Genomic DNA, 26,978 nt, shown 5'->3' with positions numbered 1-26,978 from the left:
ACACAAAAGTATGGTATCAAAGAAATATGTGGTAAACAGTAACTGTAGTAAGAACATGTGGAGCCATAGATGGAGACGACCATATGGTAGGATTTGCAGACGGCCTATGTGTCAGTAAAAGGATATGGAAGAATGATTATGACGGAGCCCATCCGACATCAGTACACAATAAATCACACCACTATGAGTCGGACCTTCTTTATCAACTGCTTAACGAAGAGCAAAACTGCATATTGGACCTTCAATTCTAGACCTGGAAATTAGCCTGATGTTAGCCAGCTGCCGTTTACAAGCAGAAACCCAACAGCTGACTGTGGCAGGCAGCACAGTGTGTCCTGATAGTAAGTGAAGTACTCACGTTGTGGAGGTTGCGAGTCAAACGGCATCATTATTTTAGGTCTCATGCCTCGTCGTCCAGCAAGTGAGGACACAGAATCCTCAGATTCCAGGCCTAGAAAGAAAAATTGGCACACAAAATTATACATCCATGTAGCTCACCATTTTCATCATAGTGGGTAAGAAAACACATATATTAAAACAGTCTAATCCTTAGACCAGAGGTGGACAATTAATTTTACCAAGGGGCCACATGAGAGACCGTGACTGGATTGCAGGGCCAAACCAATAGGCTGAAATTACGTCTCAATATTAACATAGTATTTTTTTTATATTAATTATATCACTATACCCCTTACATACAGTATGAGCCTTCACACAGTCCCTTATGTACAGCATGTGCCTCCACATAGCTCCCTACATACAGCATGAGTCCCCACATAGCCCCTGACATGCAGGATGAGTTCACACATAACCACTTATATACAGTAGGAGGCCCTACATCGCTCACCTACATACAATGTGAGCCATCCCACAAAGCCCCTATAAATGCAATGTGAGACCCCACATAGCCTTTGTATATACAGTTTGAGCACCCGCATAGCCTTCTATATACATTTTGAGCCCCATACAGACCCTAAATACAGAATAAGCCCCACATAGCCCCCTATAAATTTCATGAGCCCTCACATAGCCTGCTATATACATTATGAACCCTACTTAGTCTCCTAATACATTGGAATCCCCACATAACCTCCTATATATTATATACAGTGCCTACAAGTAGTATTCAACCCCCTGCAGATTTAGCAGGTTTACACATTCGGAATTAACTTAGCATTGTGACATTTGGACTGTAGATCAGCCTGGAAGTGTGAAATGCACTGCAGCAAAAATGTTATTTTTTTTTAAATTGTGAAAAGTTTATTCAGAGGGTCATTTAGTATTCAACCCCTCAAACCACCAGAATTCTGTTTGGTTCCCCTAAAGTATTAAGAAGTATTTCAGGCACAAAGAACAATGAGCTTCACATGATTGGATTAATTATCTCTTTTTCCAGCCTTTTCCAGACTAATTAAGACCCTCCCCAAACTTGTGAACAGCACTCATACTTGGTCAACATGGGAAAGACAAAAGGAGCATTTCAAGGCCATCAGAGACAAGATCGTGGAGGGTCACAAGGCTGGCAAGGGGTACAAAACCCTTTCCAAGGAGTTGGGCCTACCTGTCTCCACTGTTGGGAGTATCATCCGGAAGTGGAAGGCTTATGGAACTCCTTTAGCCTTCCACGGCCTGGACAGCCTTTGAAAGTTTCCACCCGTGCCGAGGCCAGGCTTGTCCGAAGAGTCAAGGCTAACCCAAGGACAACAAGGAAGGAGCTCCGGGAAGATCTCATGGCAGTGGGGACATTGGTTTCAGTCAATACCATAAGTAACGTACTCCACCGCAATGGTCTCCGTTCCAGACGAGCCCGTAAGGTACCTTTACTTTCAAAGCGTCATGTCAAGGCTCGTCTACAGTTTGCTCATGATCACTCGGAGGACTCTGAGACAGACTGGTTCAAGGTTCTCTGGTCTGATGAGACCAAGATCGAGATCTTTGGTGCCAACCACACACGTGACGTTTGGAGACTGGATGGCACTGCATACGACCCCAAGAATACCATCCCTACAGTCAAGCATGGTGGTGGCAGCATCATGCTGTGGGGCTGTTTCTCAGCCAAGGGGCCTGGCCATCTGGTCCGCATCCATGGGAAGATGGATAGCACGGCCTACCTGGAGATTTTGGCCAAGAACCTCTGCTTCTCCATCAAGGATCTTAAGATGGGTCGTCATTTCATCTTCCAACAAGACAACGACCCAAAGCACACAGCCAAAAAAACCAAGGCCTGGTTCAAGAGAGAAAAAATCAAGGTGTTGCAGTGGCCTAGTCAGTCTCCAGACCTTAACCCAATTGAAAACTTGTGGAAGGAGCTCAAGATTAAAGTCCACATGAGACACCCAAAGGACCTAGATAACTTGGAGAAGATCTGCATGGAGGAGTGGGCCAAGATAACTCCAGAGACCTGTGCCAGCCTGATCAGGTCTTATAAAAGACGATTATTAGCTGTAATTGCAAACAAGGATTATTCCACAAAATATTAAACCTAGGGGTTGAATAATAATTGACCCACACTTTTATGTTGAAAATGTATTAAAATTTAACTGAGCAACATAACTTGTTGGTTTGTAAGATTCATGCATCTGTTAATAAATCCTGCTCTTGTTTGAAGTTTGCAGGCTCTAACTTATTTGCATCTTATCAAACCTGCTAAATCTGCAGGGGGTTGAAGACTACTTGTAGGCACTGTATTGTGAGCGCACAAAATATCCTATATTGATTTTGAGCCCCCACATAGCCTCCTACATATATGCAAAGATCCCATACACGAAAAGAAAAAAAAAATAAACCACCACATTCCCATCTAGCTCCCATTCCAGTGTTGCTCTGCTCTGGCCTCTGATGAACCAGTCCTCCACACAGCACACACGATGATATGATGTCATCATGATTGCTGTGGCTCCCGCAAATTGGTGTAAGATGGAGCCAGCGGCCCCTCCTACACCAATGTGTTCACTGCGGTCTGTATCCTGAGAATGCAAATAGTGGTGACATTGAGAGGCGGGCTGTAGAGAGTATGGTGCGGCCCGAGGGCCACTTATTTCAGCCTTTGGGTTCTTTTCCTCTGTGCGAGTGAGATCTAATAAAACATCGGATTGCACTCGCACCAGTGCAAAACTATGTGGCAGTGTCCTCTTGCCTTTTATTTCTCGTGACGAATTGTGCTCTCGGTGCAATCACAGCATGTTGCGTTTGGCAGTGAGTCGCAGCTCACACACCCCCATACAAGCCTATGGGAGCGTGTGAAATATTGCACTGAACTCGCATGTTATGCGACCGCAGTGCGATATACACAGAGACAGACAGCGGCGGAGATGGGAGAAAGTGCTCCCTCCATCTTCCCCGTAGCTGTGATACAATCCCAAGATCGCATCACAGTCGCATGACCCTTGGCAGACGCACGCAGCAGAGGGTCATTAGCATTTCACTTCCGATGCTCTCACATCGAAAGTGGTACGCAAGTGGAAAAGAGCCCTTTCTGATGTTTCTGGATCAGCTGGGGGCCAGATGTGGCCTGTGGGCAGCACTTTGCCCAGCCCTGCCTTAGACAATACTACAAACTAGACAGTCTTAAACTAATGCCAGATTTATAAAAGTAGTTCATGTTATTCGATAAATCTGTGTAATTTTGAGACTCTAGTGTAACTTCACATCACTTTTTAGTTGTCTTACTTTGTCCCAGAAATAGGAGTCATAATTCTGGCGCACTTCTTCGTGCATTGTATTGCACATTAGGCTATGCTCCTTTTTGGACCAGTTATGCCTTTTTCAGCTAAACCATGCCCCTTTGTCAGATATGTTGTAGAAAGTGTCTAATACATATTGCAAGTCATGAAAGCTTTTTCTGGCTCAAATTCTGAGAAAATTCTGTCGCTCTCAGCTTGATACATATGCCCCAATGTGCTCCACGTTTCTCATCACCTCTGTATGAATTGCTGTGCTGGTGGATGCTGCCTTCTGTGGTGCTGTCTCCAGGGGTGAGGTCCTGCGGTGATCGAGGCAAGGTGTTATCTGTTAGCATTGCATTCGTCTCTGGAGATTTATCCACTGGTTTCAGCTCCAATCTCTCATGGTGAATCCAGAGGTCAGGCGGCTTTACATCCTTTGAGTTACCCTTGTATTTGTGAGATCCATTCACAGATTTACATGCAGCCCTTTTCCTTATAATCAAAATCAGTATAAACAGAGATAAGGGGTTACATTTGCTGAAAAGTCAATTTCTTTAACAAATATATGTAGCTCCTTTCTGAGATATCAAAAATATATAATTCACATGGGAGATTAAGAAATTACTCCAGTCCAAAGAAACCACAAAGTAGCTTTACAACTCACTTTTTATGATGGGAGCTGGAGCGACGGGAACATATTGCTGCGATGACCACGGCCACTAAGACCATTATAACTCCTAGAGATACAATAATTGTGAGCAGCGTGTTCTGATCCAAGGAGGTGGGACTCCCATGTGGACTATTACTGCCTGCAAATGTTTATTTAGAGTTATTTCCAGAGAATTCTCACACCAAGATTTCTGTTCAGACTAAGAAAAGTCAGATAAACTATTACCTCCAGGTGGGGGTCCGCCATTTGCTCCCAATTCCGGAGTACGGCTTCCTTTTCCGGGTAAACCTGATGCTGAAAGAAATACCACTATGAAATGAGACTTAAAAGGAGAAAAACGAGGCACACGTTCAGATATTGCTAAACTATAAAAAGTTATATTTATCTCCGGCACTTGAAAGCAAAAAAGTGACAGGTGTGCAAGGAAAGTCAAGAGCGTTATTCAAATGATCTATGCAGTGCTGAACATAAATGAGTACACCCCTATGAAAAATAAGATTTTTAATATTATACTAAATACAAGAACAATTTCTAAAAGTCCGAGTTTAATAGAACATTTATTAACCCATAACATGAAGGTAAGGTAAATAACATAACATTACAAAATGTCCATTTGACTCAAGATAGTTGATGCAAAAATGACTACTGCCCACATCAAAAACTAGTAAATGCATTTTGCAAAATGCAAAGTGCCTACAGTAAAACATGGTGGTGACCGCGTCCTGATATGAGGCTGTATTAGTGCTGCTGGTGTCTAGAGCTACATTTCTTTATGGTCTCAAACTCACAGATGTACTGTACATTTTTCCAACATGACAATGATCCAAAGCACACATCTGTTGCATTTCTGAAAAACAACAGGGTGACAGTGATTTAGTGGCCAAGTTTGTCTCCTGATCTGAACCCAAACAAACACCTATGGGGAATATTGAAGAGAACTTGAGCATCAGTCTCCATCCAGCATCTAAAACAGGTTGTCTTTGAAGAATGGAAAAAGATGGATGTCGCCATCTTGTTCATTCCATGCCCAGAAAACTTGGTGCTATTCTTAAAAATCATGGCGGTCATACAAAATACTAGATATAGTAGTATTTGATGGGGGGCGTATTCATTTTTTGCATCAACTAATTAAAGTAAAACAGAATATTTTGTAATGAAATTAGATTATTTACCTTATTTTTACGTTCAGGAGTAATACATTTTCCATTCAGTCTTGTCAAAATTTTGTCAATTGTTCTAGCGTTCAGTGAGATATTGAATAATATCTTACTTTTCAAAAATGGGTGTACTCATTTATGCTAATCACTTTATACACACACAAACATATATAATTCTAACAACGAAACCTCTATGCAACTGAACTTCAGGAAGATGTTCAACCATAACTTAAGTTATTACCTTGATTATTAGGCATGTAAGGTGTTGATTCTGCCATAGGAAGGCATTAATAAAAACAAGGGTGAATGGTCAGTAAGAGTTTAAACATTTCAAAGCACGATGCATAAATAATCTCATATGACAATGTCTAAAAATCTGATATTAATCTTTACATTATATGGAATGGATCCCCTTTAAAATAAATGAAAGACTGATAGCGAAACATTAATTTTTACAATTTGAAGTTTCATTTATTGATTATTTTCTTAATGCATAATTAAGACGGCTGCCATCTTAGCATCATTTAGAAATTTTTATTTGAAGCAGCCACATGTTCCAAATGACCGCTCGTCAGGAAGTGATCTGTGCAGGAAGGGACAGGAGGTGAGCTGTAACCATCACCGACTGAGAACGGTATGATCCTGTGTTATCTATATATTGGTGACACCTTTCCTTGTGATAGCATGTGTGATGAAAGCTACAGAAGTGAACTCCGCAGAACAGGAAGGGTTCGCCAATCGGGCCTCATTCAGATGTCCGTTCTGCATGCACGTGTTCTAATCCATGTTCTAATAGACACCACAAGTACCAATTATAATCTGTGCTGCTATTCACACATTTTGAGGACCAGGTGTCCATGCAAAAATCAGAGAGACATGTCTGTTTATTTTCAGCAGCACTGATGAAAAGGCCAATACAAGTCTATGAGCACCAAAGCCCCCCTCCCCCCAGCCAAAAAACAAAACACACAGTACACAGATGGCATCCATGTCCTATTCATGTTAAACATTGCAAAGTATAGGAAAGCTCTGTAATTTATTCATGCATGTGAAAAGCACTGAAGACACAAGTAACATTTTTTCATACATCAAAAACACTGACGTCTGATTGAGGCCCCATTAACATTAGTAGATTTATTGTTGGCTTCTTTTTAATAAACTAAAATATATATTTAAAAAAAATAACTAAGTAAAAAAAAGTTTCATGTAGAAACTTGATTTAAACAGTAGGTACAGTGCCTTGAAAAAGTATTCATACCTTAAGATCTTTTTCACATTTTTTAATGTTACATCCAAAACATGATTTTTATTGGCATTTTGTGATATACCAACTTCGTTAAGAAGTGTAATGATCCACAGTTTTCTAAATATTATAAAAAATTAAAATCTGAAATAGTGACGTGCATTTGTCTGTTGTAGGATCAGCTTTCGCTGCTAATTCTTGCAAGTCTTTTGGGTATGTCTCTGCCAGCGTTGCATATTAGAGGCGGACGCTTTTTGCTCATTTTTCTTTGAGTCTACATTTAGACTCTGTGAGATTGGATGGTGAGCATCTGGGAAGAGCAATTATCAAGTCTTGTAACAGATTCACAATGGGATTTAGGTCCGGACACACACACACACACACACACACACACACACACACACACACACACAATTACTACCATAAAACATTTCTTATTTAGCTGCCGAAACTGTCTTTCTTCTATTCGCAGTCCTTGGCCCTTAGCATGGTCTTTGTAAGAAATAAGTCATGTGCCAGTCCTCTGTATTGACCACACATCTTTATACATATAAATAAGATCTCCTCTGATGTGTCTTTTATATGGCAAGCCTTCCATTCCTTGTAGTAATCTAGTTGCCTGCCTTTGAACTGACTATAACTTCTGAATGTCCTTTTTAAAATACGGAGCCCAAACCTGGATCCCATATTCCAGATGTGGCCTTACAAGTGATTTCTAGAGGGGTAACAATATGTTGGGATCACAGGATCTAATCTCTCTTTTTATACTCCCTAAAATCTTGTTTGTGTTTGCTTTTGCAGCTGCTGCTTGACATTGAGTGCTGCTGCTCAGCTTATTTGTAATGAGAATACCCAAGTCCTTCTCCTGTTCTGCAGTCCCGAGTTTACTTTCATTTAATATATATGTAATAATGGGATTACTCCATCCTAGGTGCTTTACTCCACATTTATCAACATTAAAAAGGTAATTGCAGAGTGTCTGGCCATTTCGACATCTTATCCAGATCGTTTTATAATATTGTACTATTCAGGTCAGTTTTTAAAATCCTAAATAGCTTGGGGTCGTCAGCAAAGATTGACACTTTATTAATGACCTTGTGGATGCGATTGAGAGTAAAGCGATTAAAAAGAAACGGTCCTAGCATAAATCCCTGCGGCACCCCACTGCTGACTATTGTCCAATTAGAGACTGTACCATTTAGGACTACTCTTTATTTCCTTACCAGTTGCATATAGTTTCCACTAGTCCTTGCTTCTGGAGCTTTAGTATAAGGCTATTATATGGCACATTACCAAATGCCTTTGCAAAGTCCAGATAAATTACAACCGCTGCATTACCAATATCCAGATTTGCACTTACCGCCTCATAGAAACTCACATTGGTTAGACACGACTTATCTTTTATGAATCCATGCTCATTGTCCGTTATTATATTAATCTCTGCAATATATTTTTGCAGGTTTTGTCTTACATGAATATGCATCTAAACAATGGCATTGTAGCCATAGTAGTATGATTAGGGTCACTGTCCTGCTGGAAGTTGAAATTTACGCCCCAGTTTCAAGTCTTTTGCAGCCTGTAACAAGTTTTTTCCAGGATTTCCGTTTGCTCCATCCATTCCATCAACTCTGATCAGCTTCACTGTTGCTGCTGAATAGAAGGATTTACACAGCCACCACCATGTTTGAAGGTGAGAATGGTGTTAAAAGGATGATGTGTAGTGTTTCTTTTCCACCAAACATAGCAATCTGCATTTATCCCAAAAGAAGGGAATTTTGTTTACTTACCGTAAATTCCTTTTCTTCTAGCTCCAATTGGGAGACCCAGACAATTGGGGTGTATAGGCTATGCCTCCGGAGGCCACACAAAGTATTACACTAAAAGTGTAAAGCCCCTCCCCTTCAGCCTATACACCCCCCGTGCTGCCACGGGCTCCTCAGTTTTGGTGCAAAAGCAAGAAGGAGGAAAAAATTATAAACTGGTTTAAAGTAAATTCAATCCGAAGGAATATCGGAGAACTGAAACCATTCAACGTGAACAACATGTGTACACAAAAACAGGGGCGGGTGCTGGGTCTCCCAATTGGAGCTAGAAGAAAAGGAATTTACGGTAAGTAAACAAAATTCCCTTCTTCTTTGGCGCTCCATTGGGAGACCCAGACAATTGGGACGTCCAAAAGCAGTCCCTGGGTGGGTAAATAATACCTCATAATAGAGCCGTAACGGCTCCGTCCTACAGGTGGGCAACCGCCGCCTGAAGGACTTGCCTACCTAGGCTGGCATCTGCCGAAGCATAGGTATGCACCTGATAGTGTTTCGTGAAAGTGTGCAGGCTCGACCAGGTAGCTGCCTGACACACCTGCTGAGCCGTAGCCTGGTGTCGCAAGGCCCAGGACGCTCCCACGGCCCTGGTAGAATGGGCCTTCAGCCCTGAGGGAACCGGAAGCCCCGAGGAACGATAAGCTTCGAGAATTGGTTCCTTGATCCACCGAGCCAGGGTTGATTTGGAAGCTTGTGTCCCTTTACGCTGGCCAGCGACAAGGACAAAGAGTGCATCCGAGCGGCGCAGGGGCGCCGTATGAGAAATGTAGACTCTGAGTGCTCTCACCAAATCCTTTTCACACTGGTGAACTGGATGAGGGCAAAAAGAAGGTAAGGAGATATCCTGATTGAGATGAAAGGGGGATACCACCTTAGGGAGGAATTCCGGAACCGGACGCAGAACCACCTTGTCCTGGTGAAACACCAGGAAAGGAGCTTTGCATGACAACGCTGCTAGCTCAGACACTCTCCGAAGTGAAGTGACTGCTACTAGAAAAACCACTTTCTGCGAAAGGCGTGCGAGCGAAATATCCCTCATTGGCTTGACCGGTGGTTTCTGAAGAACCATCAGCACCCTGTTCAGATCCCAGGGTTCTAACGGACGCTTGTAAGGAGGGACGATGTGACAAACCCCTTGCAGGAACGTGCGTACCTGTGGGAGTCTGGCCAGGCGCTTCTGAAAAAACACAGAGAGCGCAGAGACTTGTCCCTTAAGGGAGCCTAGCGACAAACCCTTTTCCAATCCGGATTGAAGAAAGGACAGAAAAGTGGGCAAGGCAAATGGCCAGGGAGAAAAACCCTGAGCAGAGCACCACGACAGGAATATTTTCCACGTCCTGTGGTAGATCTTGGCGGACGTTGGTTTCCTAGCCTGTCTCATGGTGGCAATGACCTCTTGAGATAATCCGGAAGACGCTAAGATCCAGGACTCAATGGCCACACAGTCAGGTTGAGGGCCGCAGAATTCAGATGGAAAAACGGCCCTTGAGACAGCAAGTCTGGTCGGTCTGGCAGTGCCCACGGTTGGCCGACCGTGAGATGCCACAGATCCGGGTACCACGACCTCCTCGGCCAGTCTGGAGCGACGAGGATGGCGCGGCGGCAGTCGGCCCTGATCTTGCGTAACACTCTGGGCAACAGTGCCAGAGGAGGAAACACATAAGGAAGCTGAAACTGCGACCAATCCTGAACTAAGGCGTCTGCCGCCAGAGCTCTGTGATCTTGAGATCGAGCCATGAATGTTGGGACCTTGTTGTTGTGCCGTGACGCCATTAGGTCGACGTCCGGCATCCCCCAGCGGCAACAGATCTCCTGAAACACGTCCGGGTGAAGGGACCATTCCCCTGCGTCCATGCCCTGGCGACTGAGAAAGTCTGCTTCCCAGTTTTCTACGCCCGGGATGTGAACTGCGGAGATGGTGGAGGCCGTGGCTTCCACCCACATCAAAATCCGCCGGACTTCTTGGAAGGCTTGCCGACTGCGTGTTCCACCTTGGTGGTTGATGTAAGCCACCGCTGTGGAGTTGTCCGACTGAATTCGGATCTGCTTGCCTTCCAGCCACTGCTGGAACGCTTTTAGGGCAAGATACACTGCCCTGATCTCCAGAACATTGATCTGAAGTGAGGACTCTTGCTGAGTCCACGTACCCTGAGCCCTGTGGTGGAGAAAAACTGCTCCCCACCCTGACAGACTCGCGTCCGTCGTGACCACCGCCCAGGATGGGGGTAGGAAGGATTTCCCCTTCGATAATGAGGTGGGAAGAAGCCACCACCGAAGGGAAGCTTTGGTTGCCTGAGAGAGGGAGACGTTCCTGTCTAGGGACGTCGGCATCCTGTCCCATTTGCGTAGGATGTCCCATTGAAGAGGACGCAGGTGAAACTGCGCGAAAGGAACTGCCTCCATTGCTGCCACCATCTTCCCCAGGAAGTGCATGAGTCGCCTCAAGGGGTGTGACCGACCTTGAAGGAGAGATTGCACCCCTGTCTGTAGTGAATGCTGTTTGTCCAGCGGAAGCTTCACTATCGCTGGAAGAGTATGAAACTCCATGCCAAGATATGTCAGCGATTGGACCGGTGTCAGATTTGACTTTGGAAAATTGATGATCCACCCGAAACTCTGGAGAGTCTCCAGAGTAACGTTGAGGCTGTGTTGGCATGCCTCTTGAGAGGGTGCCTTGACCAGCAGATCGTCTAAGTAAGGTATCACCGAGTGACCCTGAGAGTGGAGGACCGCAACTACTGTAGCCATGACCTTGGTGAAAACCCTTGGGGCTGTCGCCAGGCCGAACGGCAGTGCCGCGAACTGAAGGTGTTCGTCTCCTATGGCGAAGCGCAGGAAGCGCTGATGCTCTGGAGCAATCGGTACGTGGAGATAAGCATCTTTGATATCGATCGATGCTAGGAAATCTCCTTGGGACATTGAGGCGATGACGGAGCGGAGGGATTCCATCCGGAACCGCCTGGTCATTACGTGTTTGTTGAGCAGTTTTAGATCCAAAACAGGACGGAAAGACCCGTCCTTCTTTGGAACCACAAACAGGTTGGAGTAGAAACCGTGACCCTGTTGCTGAAGAGGAACCGGGACCACCACTCCTTCTGCCTTCAGAATGCCCACCGCCTGCAGAAGAGCCTCGGCTCGCTCGGGAGGCGGAGATGTTCTGAAGAATCGAGTCGGAGGACGAGAGCTGAACTCTATCCTGTAACCGTGAGACAAAATGTCTCTCACCCAATGGTCTTTTACTTGTGGCAGCCAGGTGTCGCAAAAGCGGGAGAGCCTGCCACCGACCAAGGATGCGGTGTGAGGAGGCCGTAAGTCATGAGGAAGCCGCCTTGGTAGCGGCACCTCCGGCGGTCTTTTTAGGGCGTGATTTGGACCGCCATGCGTCGGAGTTCCTCTGATCCTTCTGAGGCCTTTTGGACGAGGAGAATTGGGACCTGCCCGCCCCCCGAAAGGACCGAAACCTCGACTGTCCCCTCCTCTGTTGGGGTGTTTTTGGTTTGGCCTGGGGTAAGGATGTTTCCTTTCCCTTGGATTGTTTGATGATTTCATCCAATCTCTCACCAAACAAGCGGTCGCCAGAAAATGGCAAACCAGTTAAGCACTTTTTGGAAGCCGAATCTGCCTTCCATTCCCGTAGCCACAAGGCCCTGCGTATTGCCACCGAATTGTCGGCTGCAACCGCCGTACGGCTCGCAGAGTCCAGGACAGCATTAATAGCGTAGGACGCAAATGCCGACGTTTGAGAGGTTATGGACGCCACCTGCGGCGCAGACGTACGTGTGAGTGCGTCAATTTGCGCCTGACCAGCTGAGATAGCTTGGAGTGCCCATACGGCTGCGAATGCTGGAGCAAAAGACGCGCCGATAGCTTCATAGATGGATTTCAACCAGAGCTCCATCTGTCTGTCAGTGGCATCCTTGAGTGAAGCTCCATCTTCCACTGCAACTATGGATCTAGCCGCCAGTCTGGAGATTGGAGGATCCACCTTGGGACACTGAGTCCAGCCCTTGACCACGTCAGGGGGGAAGGGGTAACGTGTATCCTTAAGGCGCTTGGAAAAACGCTTATCTGGACAAGCTCGGTGTTTCTGGACTGCCTCTCTGAAGTCAGAGTGGTCCAGAAACATACTCATTGTACGCTTAGGAAACCTGAAACGGAATTTCTCCTGCTGAGAAGCTGACTCCTCCACTGGAGGAGCTGAGGGAGAAATATCCAACATTTGATTGATGGACGCAATAAGATCATTCACTATGGCGTCCCCATCAGGAGTATCAAGGTTGAGAGCGGCTTCAGGATCAGAATCCTGATCAGCTAGCTCCGCTTCATCATACAGAGAGTCCTCTCGCTGAGACCCTGAACAATGTGATGATGTCGAGGGGATTTCATAGCGAGCTCGCTTAGTCGGTCTGGGACTGCGTTCCATGTCAGAGACCTCACCCTGGGATCTATGAGACACCCCGGGAGAACATTGTTGTTCCAACTGAGGGGGACCAGGGGGCAATGATTCCACAGTGCCCATGGCTTGAGATGCCGGCCTGGACTGCAAGGCTTCTAATATCTTAGCCATAGTCTCAGAAAGTCTTTCAGTAAAAACTGCAAACTCCGTCCCTGTCACCTGGACAGTGTTAACAGGTGGTTCTCCCTGGGCCACCCTTAGCAGAGGCTCCGGCTGAGTAAGTGCCACAGGGGCCGAGCATTGCACACAATGAGGGTCAGTGGAACCTGCCGGCAGTATAGCCGTACATGCTGCACAGGCAGCATAGTAAGTCTGTGCTTTGGCACCCTTGCTATTTGTGGACGACATGCTGTTGTCTCCTCTGAGCAATACAGGAGGGTATATAGCCAAAAACAACCGTGCACCATACAGTGTAAAGTATAGCCTATAATCATATAATCTATAAGTACACTTCTGCACCAGTGGGGCCAGCACCTAGGTGCTGCTTACCGCCCGCGCAATGCGGTTGTGTGGTCACCAGAATTCCTGCCTGGGTCTCCCTGAGCTTGTCTCCCTTCTCCAGCGTTAGCAGAGCTGACAGGAATGGCTGCCGGCGTCCTGAGGAGAGGAGGGGGCCGTGGGCGTGCCCTAGAAAGTGCGGGAATCTGGTGCCCCACTGTGCACAGTGAGGGGGGTGGAGTATGCAAAGCATGCTCCAGCCTCAGTTGCTGACGTCCTTTACAGCGTCCCGCCCTTCCCCTGACTGGCAGGCCTGGGGGCGGGAAAAGAATGAGACTAGGCCGCAAAAGCCGGGGACTAAAGTTATAAGCGCGGCCGCCGTATAAGCGCGGTCGGCGCGGAAGTCCCCGGCGCACTAACAGTCCCAGCCGCGCCGCAGTGATAACAATGGCAGCGGCGGTCAGCGCGGCAGTCCCCATACACTAACACACTCAGCGACGCTGCAGTGTGTAAAGGCACAAACGCAGTCAGCGCCGCGGTCCCCGGTGCACTAGCACACCCAGCAATGCTGGAGTGTTGCTGTGCGCGGTCCCCACGGGGACACAGAGTACCTCAAAGTAGCAGGCCCATGTCCCTGAACGATACTCGGCTCCTATCCAGCAGAGTCCTCAGGAGCTGTGGATGGAGCACGGTCTCATGTGCCTGGAGACCGATAGGATCCCACTTCACCCAGAGCCCTAAGGGGGATGGGGAAGGAAAACAGCATGTGGGCTCCAGCCTCCGTACCCGCAATGGATACCTCAACCTTAACAACACCGCCGACAAGAGTGGGGTGAGAAGGGAGCATGCTGGGGGCCCTGTTATGGGCCCTCTTTTCTTCCATCCGACATAGTCAGCAGCTGCTGCTGACTAAGCTGTGGAGCTATGCGTGGATGTCTGCCTCCTTCGCACAAAGCATAAAAACTGAGGAGCCCGTGGCAGCACGGGGGGTGTATAGGCTGAAGGGGAGGGGCTTTACACTTTTAGTGTAATACTTTGTGTGGCCTCCGGAGGCATAGCTATACACCCCAATTGTCTGGGTCTCCCAATGGAGCGCCAAAGAAAGTTCTGCTTTGGTCTAAGTTGACCAGAGGATCTTCTTCTACATGCTGACTGTGACCCCTACTTTTTGCAAACAGGGCAACTTATGACTTTCTTTCAAAAATGGCTTTCTTCATGCCACTCTTCCATAAAGGCCAGATTTGGAGAGTATATAAATAATAGTTGTCCTGTGCATAGATTCTCCCACCTGAGCTGTGGATCTCTGCAGCTCCTCCAGAGTGACCATAGGCTTTTTGGAAGCTTCTCCAATTAGTACTTTCCTTTCTTGGGATGTCAGTTTAAGTGGATGGCCATATCTTGGTAGGTTTGCAGTTGTGCCATACTCATTCCATTTTTGGATGATGGATTGAGCAGTGCTCCATGAGATATTCAGAGCTGAGAGTATTTTTTGGTACCCTAACCCTACTGTACTCTTCTCCACAACTTTATCCCTGACCTGTCTGGTGTCTTTCTTGGTTTTCATGATGCTGTTTGATCCCTAATGTTCTCATACAAACCTCTGAGGCCTCCATAGAACTGCTGTAGTTATATTGAAAATGAATTACACACAGGTGGACTCTATTTACAAATTAGGTGACTTCTGGATGTAATTGGTCACTCAAGTATTTATTGAGGGGAATCAGACTACAGGGAGCTGAATATAAATGCATATCCCAATTTTCAGCTTTATATTTTTAAAATATTTAGAAAACCATGTATCCTTTCCTTTAGACTTGACAAATACTGGTTACTTAGTGTTGGTAGATCACACAAAATCCATTTACGTTTGTGATTGTAATGTGGAAACGTTCATGGGATATGAATATTTTTTCAAGGCATCATAATATTTTTAATGACACGTCTGATAATTGCAAAGACCGAGTGTTAGAAAGAGTCTGATAAGCTTGATCTAGGAGGTTGTAGTATGCCAAAAATAACAATGTTGTACTAGACACAAACATTGTTACCTTCATTGGGTTAACATGATGCGGTGTACTCTGCTGCGGTCATGTGACCGGGGTGGGCAGAAACTACGTCACACGCTAATGCAGGGTGGGAACATTTAAACTCTGGTAGTATGCGGTGGCTCTTTTGATAGAGCGAGAAGCACGGCCGCTCCTGCCACGTGGTGAGTTCCCCCCTCTATGGGAATATGCTGTCATGGTAAAAATCGTCCTGACATGCTGGTATTTATTCATTTATAAATTTATTTCAGCATGTCATTAGGTGTTAGGGCCGCGGTATATGGGACCTGAACTGGAGTTACCGCATACATGACTCTCTGATGAGTCTATATTTATTGGTGAGTTTCTCCACATATGAGTGTGTGATTAAATAGCTGACATGTTGATACTCATCATTGGGTTATCCCAGTAATATCAGGTCTTGCATATTATCACTGAACACATACAGAATTAATTGCAGACCACAAGGCTGGCCTTGCTCACCTTTCGGGGTGCGAAATGGAACGGCCTCGGACATGGGGCCCATTCCTTTTGAGTTTCGAGCCTGGATCTTGAAGTAGTAAGGAGTGTCCAGTGTCAGCTCCTGTATTTGGTGTGTTAAACGGTTTCCAACAACTGGTTCTATAACCCAATCATGAAGCATTGCTTGAACGTCTGTGCTGTAATATATAATGTAACCTGGAGGAGAAAAACACAATTCAGGTAGTGGAATGCATTAAATTACTCTGAAGAAGTTTAATAAATCTAGAAAACTTCTTCCAAATTATTCACCTGTAATCTTGCCATTGGCTTCGGATGGAGGCTGCCAGTTCACAATTATGGTACGTGGTTTTCCTTCTTTGCTTACTACGGTAACATCCTTAGGAGGGGAGGACGGCACTGATCAAAAAAAAAAGGAAAATGGAAGACAAGGATGATTTTGTGCTCTCTAGGCTGGCTACATTTCAAGAAAACCTGAGGATTGATAACATACTTGACTCAAAGGTGGTGCCATGAGCAGTCATGCTCCATGTACTAGACCGTCGACCTTTAGTGACCATAACAGAAAATTCGTACAATGTATTTGGTTTCAAGCCGGTGACCAGGAAAGATAGCGTGGTGCTGTTGGCCATCTAAGAAGAGAACAAATATGTATTTTATATTATTACTAGCTGTAGTACCAGTGCGTTGCCCGGGATAGTAACTGTCACTCTGTCACTCTCCCAGTCTCTATCTGTGTGTCGCTGTCTGTCTCTCTATCTCTCGGTCTGTATTTGTATCAGTCTGTCTCCATCTCTGTGTCTGTCTGTCTCTCTCTTTCCCTTTGCCCGGGCTGTCTCTCTCTAGCCGTCTCCCCACCAACATCATAATACCTCACACATAAGCTTCTTATACTAACAGTTTATTTTGTTCCTATAGCAACCACTGACAGTTGCTATTAATAACTTATAGCTCCCACCTCCATTCAGTTTAATGGAAGCAGGATTTTGGAGATTAACTGTAAAGCCCGGGGTTACATTTTCCCGTCAAAACATAGTCTATGACGTTCCCCGAGTCACATGGGGCGTCTGTGCAAAATTTTGTGATTGTAAATGCGACGGTGCGGATTCCTTTAGCGGACACACACACATACATACACTGAGCTTTATATATTAGATATCACTTGTTCACTTATCCAGCTAAAACATTCTATGTAAATAATGGACAGTGACCTCCTAGATGCTCACCTTATATTTTGTATTGGCAGGAATATTCGTCTTCCACCTTGCTGTGTAGTATCTGGCGTCGGTGATCTTTTGGTTCTTAGGTAGGGAGTTGTCAGCCCAGGTAAGGCGCACTGCGTCACTGCTGATGATAGCAGCTTGTACCCCCACAGGGGGCAACATAGGGGTAGGCTCTGGAACTGGGGTGTATGAGGCATGAACAACATAAACATCAACCTCAGAAGTGTCTAGGTCATAGAAATGTTGCAAAAACAAATTTGGCAAACAACATAACAAAAGTGAATAAAATGGGAAGAAAATAAAAAAAAGTGAAAAAGACACAAATAAATGCAAAAGCAAAGAATTAAGAAGAAAAAAAGTCAATGGTATGAAAGGTATAAACAAATTAAGAGTTAAATAAAACATAAAATTAAAATATATAGATATACAAAGAAATATAGGGAAGAAATATCAATGCAAAAACAGGGAAAGGAGAGAAAGAGAAGATATTGTTAGTTTTAGAAACAAGTAAGCTCATCATCAACATTGAACAAAAAAAGCCACAGACGACGTTCGCTCACCAATAGTATTATTTACACTGATTTATAAGCTGGTGATTACCTGTATGCTGGCGGGTGACGGCACTTTCATATAAAGGAATACCTTCCCCCACATTGTTAAAGGCTTTTAGGGAGATGACGTAATGTGAGCTTGGCTCTGCAGAGAATAAGAGTATGCAAATGTAATGACACTTACCCAGCTCCAGTTTACAAAAAAAACTCAATGATCAGTTTTGTTGTGGATATATACACATAACGACATTGGCAGCACTCCAAACGTGAGATTGTTAACCCCACTTCCCAAAAAAACCCTCTCTTTATTCACCCATGCATGTGCGCCGTTTTGGCTCTTCAAACTGTAAGCCATGAGTTGTGTGGATAGAGATGAGCGAATATTTTTACAGGACCCTGCTCAAGCGGCAGCCTCAGTATTATGTGGACACCACCAGATGGGGAGCCTGTGAATTGCCGCCTACCTGCTGGGGTACCCAACAATGTTGTTATTGCGGTATGACGCATGCATGATGTCGCATTAGGCCTACTAATTAGAAGAGGCGTAATATTAAAATAAAAAATTAGACACAACATAAAAATTACGATCACTTGTATAACAAGTGGGAGATTAAGGTGCAGAAAAAGCACAATGCGAAACGCACGTCGGTGCTGGTAGATTGCACTTCTCAAGGACAGGACAATATGGGTAAGTGGGATCCATTGTCACGCTACTTGTAGCGTTATTGTATGTGCTGTATGAGCCATCTAGTGGCCCTGAGATATACTGCAGGCTGTGTACTCCTGTATTGTGTCCTTGTATGTTTGGGCACTATATATAAAGAATCACTTTTTCACTTGTACAGGAGTGTATTTGTCATTCATCCACATTATTGTGCCTTATATTATTCACACAGGTGCTGCACTTATTTTTTTAGCCACAATATGTGAATGAAATTGATACATTGATAAACACAAGTTATATTTATTAAAAAAAAAATCTCTGTAGTGTTGAGCAAGTAGTTAACTATTCGTACTCGCTATACTGTTAGCGAGTACTGTCGTTACGAGTAGCGGGCGCAATGTAAGTCAATGGGAAAGACTAGCTAAGTAGTGAGTAACCCGAAATCCGTACTATTCGCTACTCGCACGAAAAGTACGGCTTTTGGGTTAGGAGAGTATATATATATTAATTTAGCATATATGTGTATACATATGTGTGTTATTTTTTTGTATTGAATATTGGATGTGAATCTTCCAGTACAGTATATGGTATATTGGGCACAGTGCAATACTTATACAGACATATGCTAAATATATATCTCATATGATCCATGCATATATATTGCTTTCTTACCATGTCCTTTCGGTATGTGTAATCCATCTTTTTACTGCACCTTAATCTTCCCCTGGTTAGAACTGATTGTAATTTTTATGTTTTGTCTAATTTTTGTTTAAATAAAATTTACTTCATATTTTAATATTATGGATTCTGACTCCATGTTTTTTGGATATCAATTGCTTAGGAGTTTTCCTCCCATATTGTTTTTATTATTATGGTTTCTCAGCTGATATTGATTTGAATTAGAATAGGCGTCAGTATTGCTGGTAAATAAGAACCCTGTGAACCACTTCCTATTTGGCGGCCAGGGAATACAGATGTGGCCACCGAACCAGGTTCCTGCGAATTGATTCGCTCATCTCGACTTGTGGATTTTTAAGAATTTTGCACTGCAATTGACTATGGTGTGAAATGAACAACAGAGAATATTTACCCAGACATTAGTAGAATATTCTGGTTGCTATAAAAATGGTTCCTAAAAAGCCACAAGAATTTCAATAAGATATAAATCAAAGTCTAGTCTGTCACCATCATGATTAAGGGCGGTCACACACCAGAAACACGTTGATGTATATGTTATTATAGCGTTTTCCATGTAAATTTGTGATCTACCGTGTACAAGAATTTTACAAGCAATGAAGAATTTGTCGATTGAGCTGGACTTTCTTACTTCATTAATCTGTGGCCATATTTGCTTCCTAGTACACCACTTTCTAGAACATGGAAACTATATAATTTCCCGAACTAGTGGACAAGTGTGGGGGCTCATTTTGCATCACAAGTAATTCCATGTTGTAGGATGCCATACAGCCCCATGTCCACTGGAGGGCACTGTTGTAACACCAATGGATGTGGACAAGACCATATATTTATGTAAATCTATATTGTCAAAAGACAATAACACTTGAACAAATGACTTTCCCCCTACATAAAAGTAACTTAAAATACCACTTACCCAAGTTTTCAATGGTGTAGTATCGCTGCTTATGGTCAACACGAACCGTTTGGGCATGAGGGCTCCCGAGACCATAACCTATTGCATACCCACGGACAACCACTTGATGCTGATTTTCTGGGGGTGTCCAACTTACAACAATACTTGTCACCAATGGGCGCACATGGAGAGAACTTGGCACATCTGGAACGCGGGACTCTATAATGCAGTTTATGAAAAAGAATTAGCAGAAACTCAAAAGAACAACAAGAATAGCCAGAAACTAGCTCAAAAGGAAGGGTAAAGGCTTAAAAAGGGACCTTGCCTTCTGAATCATCCTGCCCGAACCATGCATCAGAGTCTTACTTTGCCACTGCATTTCACATTTACACTCAAAACTGCAGCGATCCAGAGTGAAAAAGCTTTGAAAAAACAGCCAGTGTTTGTGTTTTGAACATTCAAGAGATATACAGAAGGGGTTAAAACCGCGCATCAGCCACATATGAAACTGTAGAAACGTTGATGAAGAATAATATTCTTTTTATTTCATCGGTCTACGCGTTTCAAGGTCAAAGACCTTCAGGACCAGTACATCAACAAAAGGCCTATATGTGGCTGATGCGCGGTTTTAACCCCTTCTATATATCTCTTGAATGTTCTTCCACGTGGGGCTGCAGCAGACGCCAGGATCTCATGCGTATTAGTAGTTGTGACTTTCACAACTACACTAGGTGAGTGTATATTTCCATATATACCACACTGTCCTTTTGGTGTTACACTATTAGCGCTTCTTATTTTTAGATATAGTGTTTGTGTTTTGGCTGACAATATGGAGGCTGATCCTCAGCGGCTTCTCCCTGCCCTGATTATTTTGCCCGACAAGTCTCTCCTTGTTCAGATCGATTGGTCAATGTAAGGAAGCAGGGCAGGGAGAAGCTATCGGTGACTGGCCCGGGGCAAGTCAGGTGGGATACATAGCCTCACAGCACTACATCTTTCCAGGGTAAACCATAACCGGCTCCCATAGAGCGGCAGGACTTAGACTCCTGGTCCGGGCTGCACAAATCAGATGACAGGCCCCTACACACAGACTAAATTTGTACCAATCGGCCAACAGACTCGTATCTGGAGGCCCCCAGACTCTCCCCCAAGAGAGGATGTCTAGGAAGAGAAGAATCCCGTCTAGATCTGCTCTCAGATAACATAGCAAAAAACTGATGACAGAGGCGATGATTCCGGTGATGGGCTGCATGTTATTTTGAAGAAAAAAACCCCCACAATATTGTCTGCTGCAAATCCATCAGTCCTCTGAATGCTGAGCTTTGTATAACCTCACCCACAACATTGACTGGCAGCTTTCTATGTACACTGTGTATAGACAGAAAGTGTCTGGGGAGGCCATAAATTTAATATGACATCAGGTTTACTAGTCCTCTTCGTGCTCATCTGCTTCTAAATTATAAAAACTATAGCAATCAGTCCATTAAGTGGCACTGGAGTCACGGTCTTGGTCTCTAAATTTTGCTATTTAGATAAGGTTTTCCTTCAATTAGCAGCACACAATGAACAGTGGGACTCCAAAAATTCTTGCTGACACTTATTTAAAATACAATCTGTATATCTTAAAAGAAATGCAGCCATATATTTCTTTCTGCAAGCTAAAGCAAATGCGGGAAAACATTGTTTTCTACTTATGGTTTTATTTTTAATAATTCAACATAATTTCAGAAACCGCCACAAATGACGGCAGCCACATAGGCATAATAACCTGGTGAGCGGTGAGGGCTACAACATTTCAGCGTTAAGAGTAAATAGCGTGACATGGAAAATGAGAGAAAGTAAAAACAAGCTACTAAGGCAAAGACAAAAAGAAAAGCAGAAAAAACACCATTGTTTGCAAAATAATTGGTCGTCGTTTGGGTATAGTCCGATGAATGTTTCTAATGCAGTACCACTTATCACCCCGATGTACCGAGGTGCAGCTCACGTTTACACTGTTCGAATGTTATACAGGATCAGCAAATGTGTCCCAATATGTCTGAATGTAAAAATTTGACTCAAACTAGAGGTCATTTCCTGATGATATCTCCCCCGTAATATAATTAAGAAAGAATAAAAACAAAATTTAGGTTATCACTTCAGCTGGAAAGTCCCTATTCTTGATGTTACAATAAATTGTACACAGTTACATGGGTTGAAAAAAGCCCTAGGTCCATCTAATTCAATCTTCTTCCACCAATTACACATTTTGTCACTAAATCATTTATAACTGACAATGTTGTGTACTGGGGAAATCATCCAGCCCTTCATTTAAAGCTGTTATAGTGTCTGCCATTACTACCTCTTGTGGTGAGGGATTCCACAATCTTACAACTCTTAAAGAACCCTTTCCTATTTAGTTGTTGGAGTCGCCTTTCTTCCGCTCGCAGTGAGTGCCCCCTGGACCTTATTATTGTCTTTGGAAGACGCAAGTCAAGTTCTGGTCCCCTGTATTGACCACACAAACTAAAATTAATTATTTATTTTATATGTATATATATATATATATATATATATATATATATATATATATATATTTTATATATATATATATATATATATATATATATATATATATATATATATATATATATATATATATAATATTATATTTATATATATATATTATATATATATATATATATATATATATATATATACATATACACACACATATATATACATACACATATATATATATATATATATATATATATATACATACATACATACATACATACATGCATACATACACATTCATATCTGATGTGTATTGGGGCTTTCTGATGAGGGAAAAAAAAAGTGGGCATGTAAAATTTCAATAATTCTTTTATTTCCACAGAGTTATAAGATGCCACCAAAAGATAAGCAAAAAGGACAGAGTATCACTCTAAGTGCCAAGATAGTTAGCACCTGTTCACAATGGCTTTAGCTGGAGATGCAGTTTTTTTGTTTCTGCCAACAAGAGATGTCTGGCAGCTCTTTATTACAGTCTTCATATAGAAAAAAATACATACTCGCTCGGCTGAATCAAGTGTGCATGTGTATGAGGAGGTCATTAGGAATAGTTGTCCACCGACAGCCTTGCGAAAGTGCTAGCTCAGGTTAAGATTTGACACGTCTAACAAAATAATGGCGGCAGGGGATGACAGCAACTTTTAGAAATAAAATGGTGAAGCTTAAAAGCTATTGGATACCCATGAAAAATTAAGAAACAGCTGAACTTTCCAATCTAGTAACCAGCACAGGAACCATTTTTAAACAGATAGTTATTTAAGAACTTACCGTCAAGATCATTTTCAAAGGTTTCTGCAGATAACCACTCAGTAGCTGGCCCACTCCCATTTACAGTCATGGCCACAACCCGGAAGCTATACTCTGTGTCACGATCCAGGCCTAGAGAGAAATGGGTCATTAAAAGTCAGAAATACAATACAAAGGTCTCATAAGTGTGGCGTCACTCACCGTTGACAAGCTGTGACAGCTGAGTATCTACCAATATCTCATTTGTATCAATCTTCCTTGCGGTTTTGCGGTAACGCAATTTATACCCTACAATCGGGCCATTCTGAGTTCCTGCAGGAGGCGGTTGCCACTGCACAAAAATACTCTATGGAGGTAAAGTAATACAAATGTAGATTAAATACAATGTATTGAATGTCTAACAACTGTAACAATGTACTAACTCAACAAGCCCCAATTTATAGGAGGTGAATGTGTCAGCTAAAATGATAAGACTGCACAAGAAACCTCTTACCCAAAAATAATTATTTGGAAATGTAAAACTGATCATTTTATTATCCGGTTAAAATCAGCAAGGATATGTAGCACACAGTACCATCTACAAAAAATGATACTAGTAAACCCAGTGTGAACTGGGAAAAATATGCAAGCTGTCCTAAGGCATGAACAATGAATAATTAATGAGGAAGATCAAAACCAATTACCAGTTAACCCCAATTTTGAAGGAAGAAAACTTCATAACGGAGTCAAAACAGAAAGTTTAGTGCACGTACCACTCTTCTCTGAGTGCACTTACAGACATGGATACATTTGTTGACACCCTTCTGTTAGGCTGTGCGATCGGACCTCAGCTGCACTGGGCGGGCCGGCTCTCAGGAGGGGCGGGCCGGCACTGAGGAGGGGAGGGAGGGATTTCTCTCCCGCTCTCCTCCGTAGCCGGCTATTGCAATTCTCGCTCTGCACGCGTGGTACACCGGTGTACCGCGATTGCAGTGCGATTTTTCTCTCACCCCATTCACTTGAATGGGTGCGAGAGAAAAGAGACTTGCATTACAATCGCAGCATGCTGCGATTGTTTTCTCGGTCCGATTAGGGCTGAGAAAATAATCGCTCATGTGTGCTGACACACAGGCTAATATTGGTCCAAGTGGAATGTGATATTTTCTCGCCGTGTGGCTTAGGCCTTAATGTGAGAAAACCCCCACAATTTGTCACTGGAATAACTTGAAACTGACGAAACTAATTTATTAACATTTGGACAAAAATGATGGTAGTCAACGTTTTTATTGAATAACCTTTGAAGCAATCACTGGAAACAAACGAATTCAATGAGACACCTACAGTCGTCCACAGGTATTTTGGCCCACTCTGAGCGAACTGCTCCACCTGTCTCAGATGTGAAGGTATCTTCTCCAGACTGCCTGTTTCAGCTCCTTACACTGGTGTTCAATAAGATTTAATTCAGGACTCACAAAAAGCCACTTCAGAAGAGTCCATTGCTATACTCTTACCATTCTCAGGTGTTTTAGCTGTATATTTTGAGTCATTAATCTGTTGGAGGAGACATGACCTGGGACTCAAACTACCGTATTTTTCGGACTATAAGACGCACCCTGGTTTTAGAGGAGGAAAATAGGAAAATAAAACTTTAAGCAAAAAAATGTGGTCATGACACACTGTTATGGGGCGAGGATCTGCTGCTGACACTGTTATGGGGGTAATGTCCCCAAATTCTCTACTAAGGTACCCCATCCTGGTAATGATCCTCCTGCCTTGTATATGATCCTGCTATAAACCCCCATCCTGCTCATATACCAGCATCCTGCTCATATTCCCTCATCCTGTTCATATACCCCCAATCCTATTGATATAGCCCCCCATCCATCCTATTGATATTTCCCCCATCCATCCTGCTCATATACTCCCATCCTGCTCATATACTCCCATCCTGCTCATATACCCCCATCCTGCTCATATACCCCCATCCTGCTCATATACCCCCATCCCGTTCATATACCCCCCATCCTGTTCATATACCCCCCATCCTGTTCATATACCCCCCATCCTGTTCATATACCCCCATCCTGCTCATATACCCCCATCCTGCTCATATACCCCCATCCATCCTGCTCATATACTCCCATCCTGCTATATGCCCCCATCGTGTTCATATACTCCCATCCTCTTCATATACCCCATCCTGTTAATATACCCCCATCCTGCTCATATTCCCCCATCCATCCTGCTCATATACTCCCAATCCTGCTATATGCCCCTATCGTGCTCATATACCATCCTGGTATATGGCCTGTATCCTATAGCACAGAGAAAAAAAATAAACGTTTATACTCACCTTTTCTTCACTCCCTCCAGCACCGATCATCTTCCTCTCAGCAGCAATGACCTGTGTGTGTGGAGCCGTCCCCCTGCAGCACGCGATGTCTTCCTGTCTGTGCCGATCAGCTGATCAGCACAGATCAGCTGACCGGCACAGACAGGAAGACATCGCGTGCAGCAGGGGGACGGCTCCACACACGGGGACGGGTGAGTACACTGATTCACTGCACCCCGCCCTGATGATGACGCGCGGGGGGCAGTGAATACAGCCGCACATGATCACTCCAGGCTGTAATTGCCAGGGGTGATCATGCGGACCGGCTCTTTACTATGCGCGCGTCCCCGCTCATCCTCCCGCCCACCTGTCAGTGCCGGCTTCAGCGCTGAGAGATGGGCGGGAGGATGGGCATGCATATGTAATGAGCGGGCCCACGTGGTCACGGCAGGCCTGCTGCTGCCTGCTCGTGCCCCCGATGACCCGCTCCACCGCAGCACCCTCGTTCCCGGCCACAGCCCTATAGTCAGACCATAAGACGCACCCCCAACTTTTGGGGGGAAAAAAAGTGCGTCTTATGGTCCGAAAAATACGGTAAGCTTTCTGACACTGGGCTCCAGAATGACTTGATAGTCTTGAGATTTCATTGTACTTGGCACAGTTTCAAGACACCCTGTGCACATGCAGCAAAACAGCCCCAAAATATAACCGAGCCTCCTGCATATTTCCCAGTAAGTACAATCTTCTTTTATTTGTATGCTTCGGCTCTATTTCCTCAGATGCAAAAAAAAAAAAAAGTTATGACTTGCCAAAAAGCTTCAGTTTTGTCTCCTGTCCAAAGAGCATTCTTCCAGGTTGGTAGTCTGTCAAAGTTCAGTGTCTTTTTTTTTAGGATTTGCTTTCAGCTGTGGTTTCCTCCTTGGCCATCTTCTATGAAGTCCACTTTGGCCAAGACCACACCTTATGGTGCCATCTAACATTGATGGAGCTTGACCTTGGCATTCACTTCAAATCACTCTGGAAGTTTTTCTGGGCTCTTTGGTTATTATTCATATTATTATCTGTTCCATCATCAGTTTTCCTCTTGCAGTCACATACAGGTAGGTTGGTTATAGGCCCGCTGACCTTAAACTTCTAAATAATATGTGTAACTGTAATAAATAACCTCAAGCTGTTTGGAGATGGTCTTATAGCCTTCATATATAATATGTTTGTTTAGAATTTATTTTCTAACCTACAGAGACAACATTCTCTATAGCTTATTTTGGTCATAGTTCAAGGTGTGGTACACACCATGATCCAAAACAGCACAGTGACTACTTTTCATCCTGTAAATAGGCAGACTGTTTGATTACAAGTTT

General features: G+C 43.9%; 1 protein-coding gene across 10 annotated transcripts in view; it reads right to left on the bottom strand.

The window, feature by feature from the left end:
- Nucleotides 1-26,978, bottom strand: part of NEO1 (neogenin 1) — a 269,675-nt gene that overhangs the window by 21,038 nt on the left and 221,659 nt on the right. For 4 of the 10 annotated variants that reach the window (XM_075345541.1, XM_075345547.1, XM_075345544.1 and 1 more), the window contains exons 13-25: nucleotides 23,508-23,652; nucleotides 23,328-23,438; nucleotides 20,025-20,222; nucleotides 17,798-17,893; nucleotides 17,201-17,424; nucleotides 16,468-16,606; nucleotides 16,266-16,373; nucleotides 15,978-16,172; nucleotides 5,734-5,763; nucleotides 4,561-4,629; nucleotides 4,330-4,474; nucleotides 3,919-4,157; nucleotides 359-451 (exon numbers count right to left, since the gene is read on the bottom strand). In XM_075345541.1, the coding sequence (XP_075201656.1) occupies nucleotides 359-451; nucleotides 3,919-4,157; nucleotides 4,330-4,474; nucleotides 4,561-4,629; nucleotides 5,734-5,763; nucleotides 15,978-16,172; nucleotides 16,266-16,373; nucleotides 16,468-16,606; nucleotides 17,201-17,424; nucleotides 17,798-17,893; nucleotides 20,025-20,222; nucleotides 23,328-23,438; nucleotides 23,508-23,652 (1,792 nt within the window). The remainder of the gene's footprint in view (nucleotides 1-358; nucleotides 452-3,918; nucleotides 4,158-4,329; nucleotides 4,475-4,560; nucleotides 4,630-5,733; nucleotides 5,764-15,977; nucleotides 16,173-16,265; nucleotides 16,374-16,467; nucleotides 16,607-17,200; nucleotides 17,425-17,797; nucleotides 17,894-20,024; nucleotides 20,223-23,327; nucleotides 23,439-23,507; nucleotides 23,653-26,978) is intronic. The other 6 variants (XM_075345543.1, XM_075345549.1, XM_075345542.1 and 3 more) reach the window with 3 other exon arrangements.

This window comes from Anomaloglossus baeobatrachus, chromosome 4 (genome assembly GCF_048569485.1).
Source record: "Anomaloglossus baeobatrachus isolate aAnoBae1 chromosome 4, aAnoBae1.hap1, whole genome shotgun sequence".
Classification (NCBI taxonomy): domain Eukaryota; kingdom Metazoa; phylum Chordata; class Amphibia; order Anura; family Aromobatidae; genus Anomaloglossus; species Anomaloglossus baeobatrachus.
This window is presented reverse-complemented; position numbering and strand designations above follow the sequence as displayed.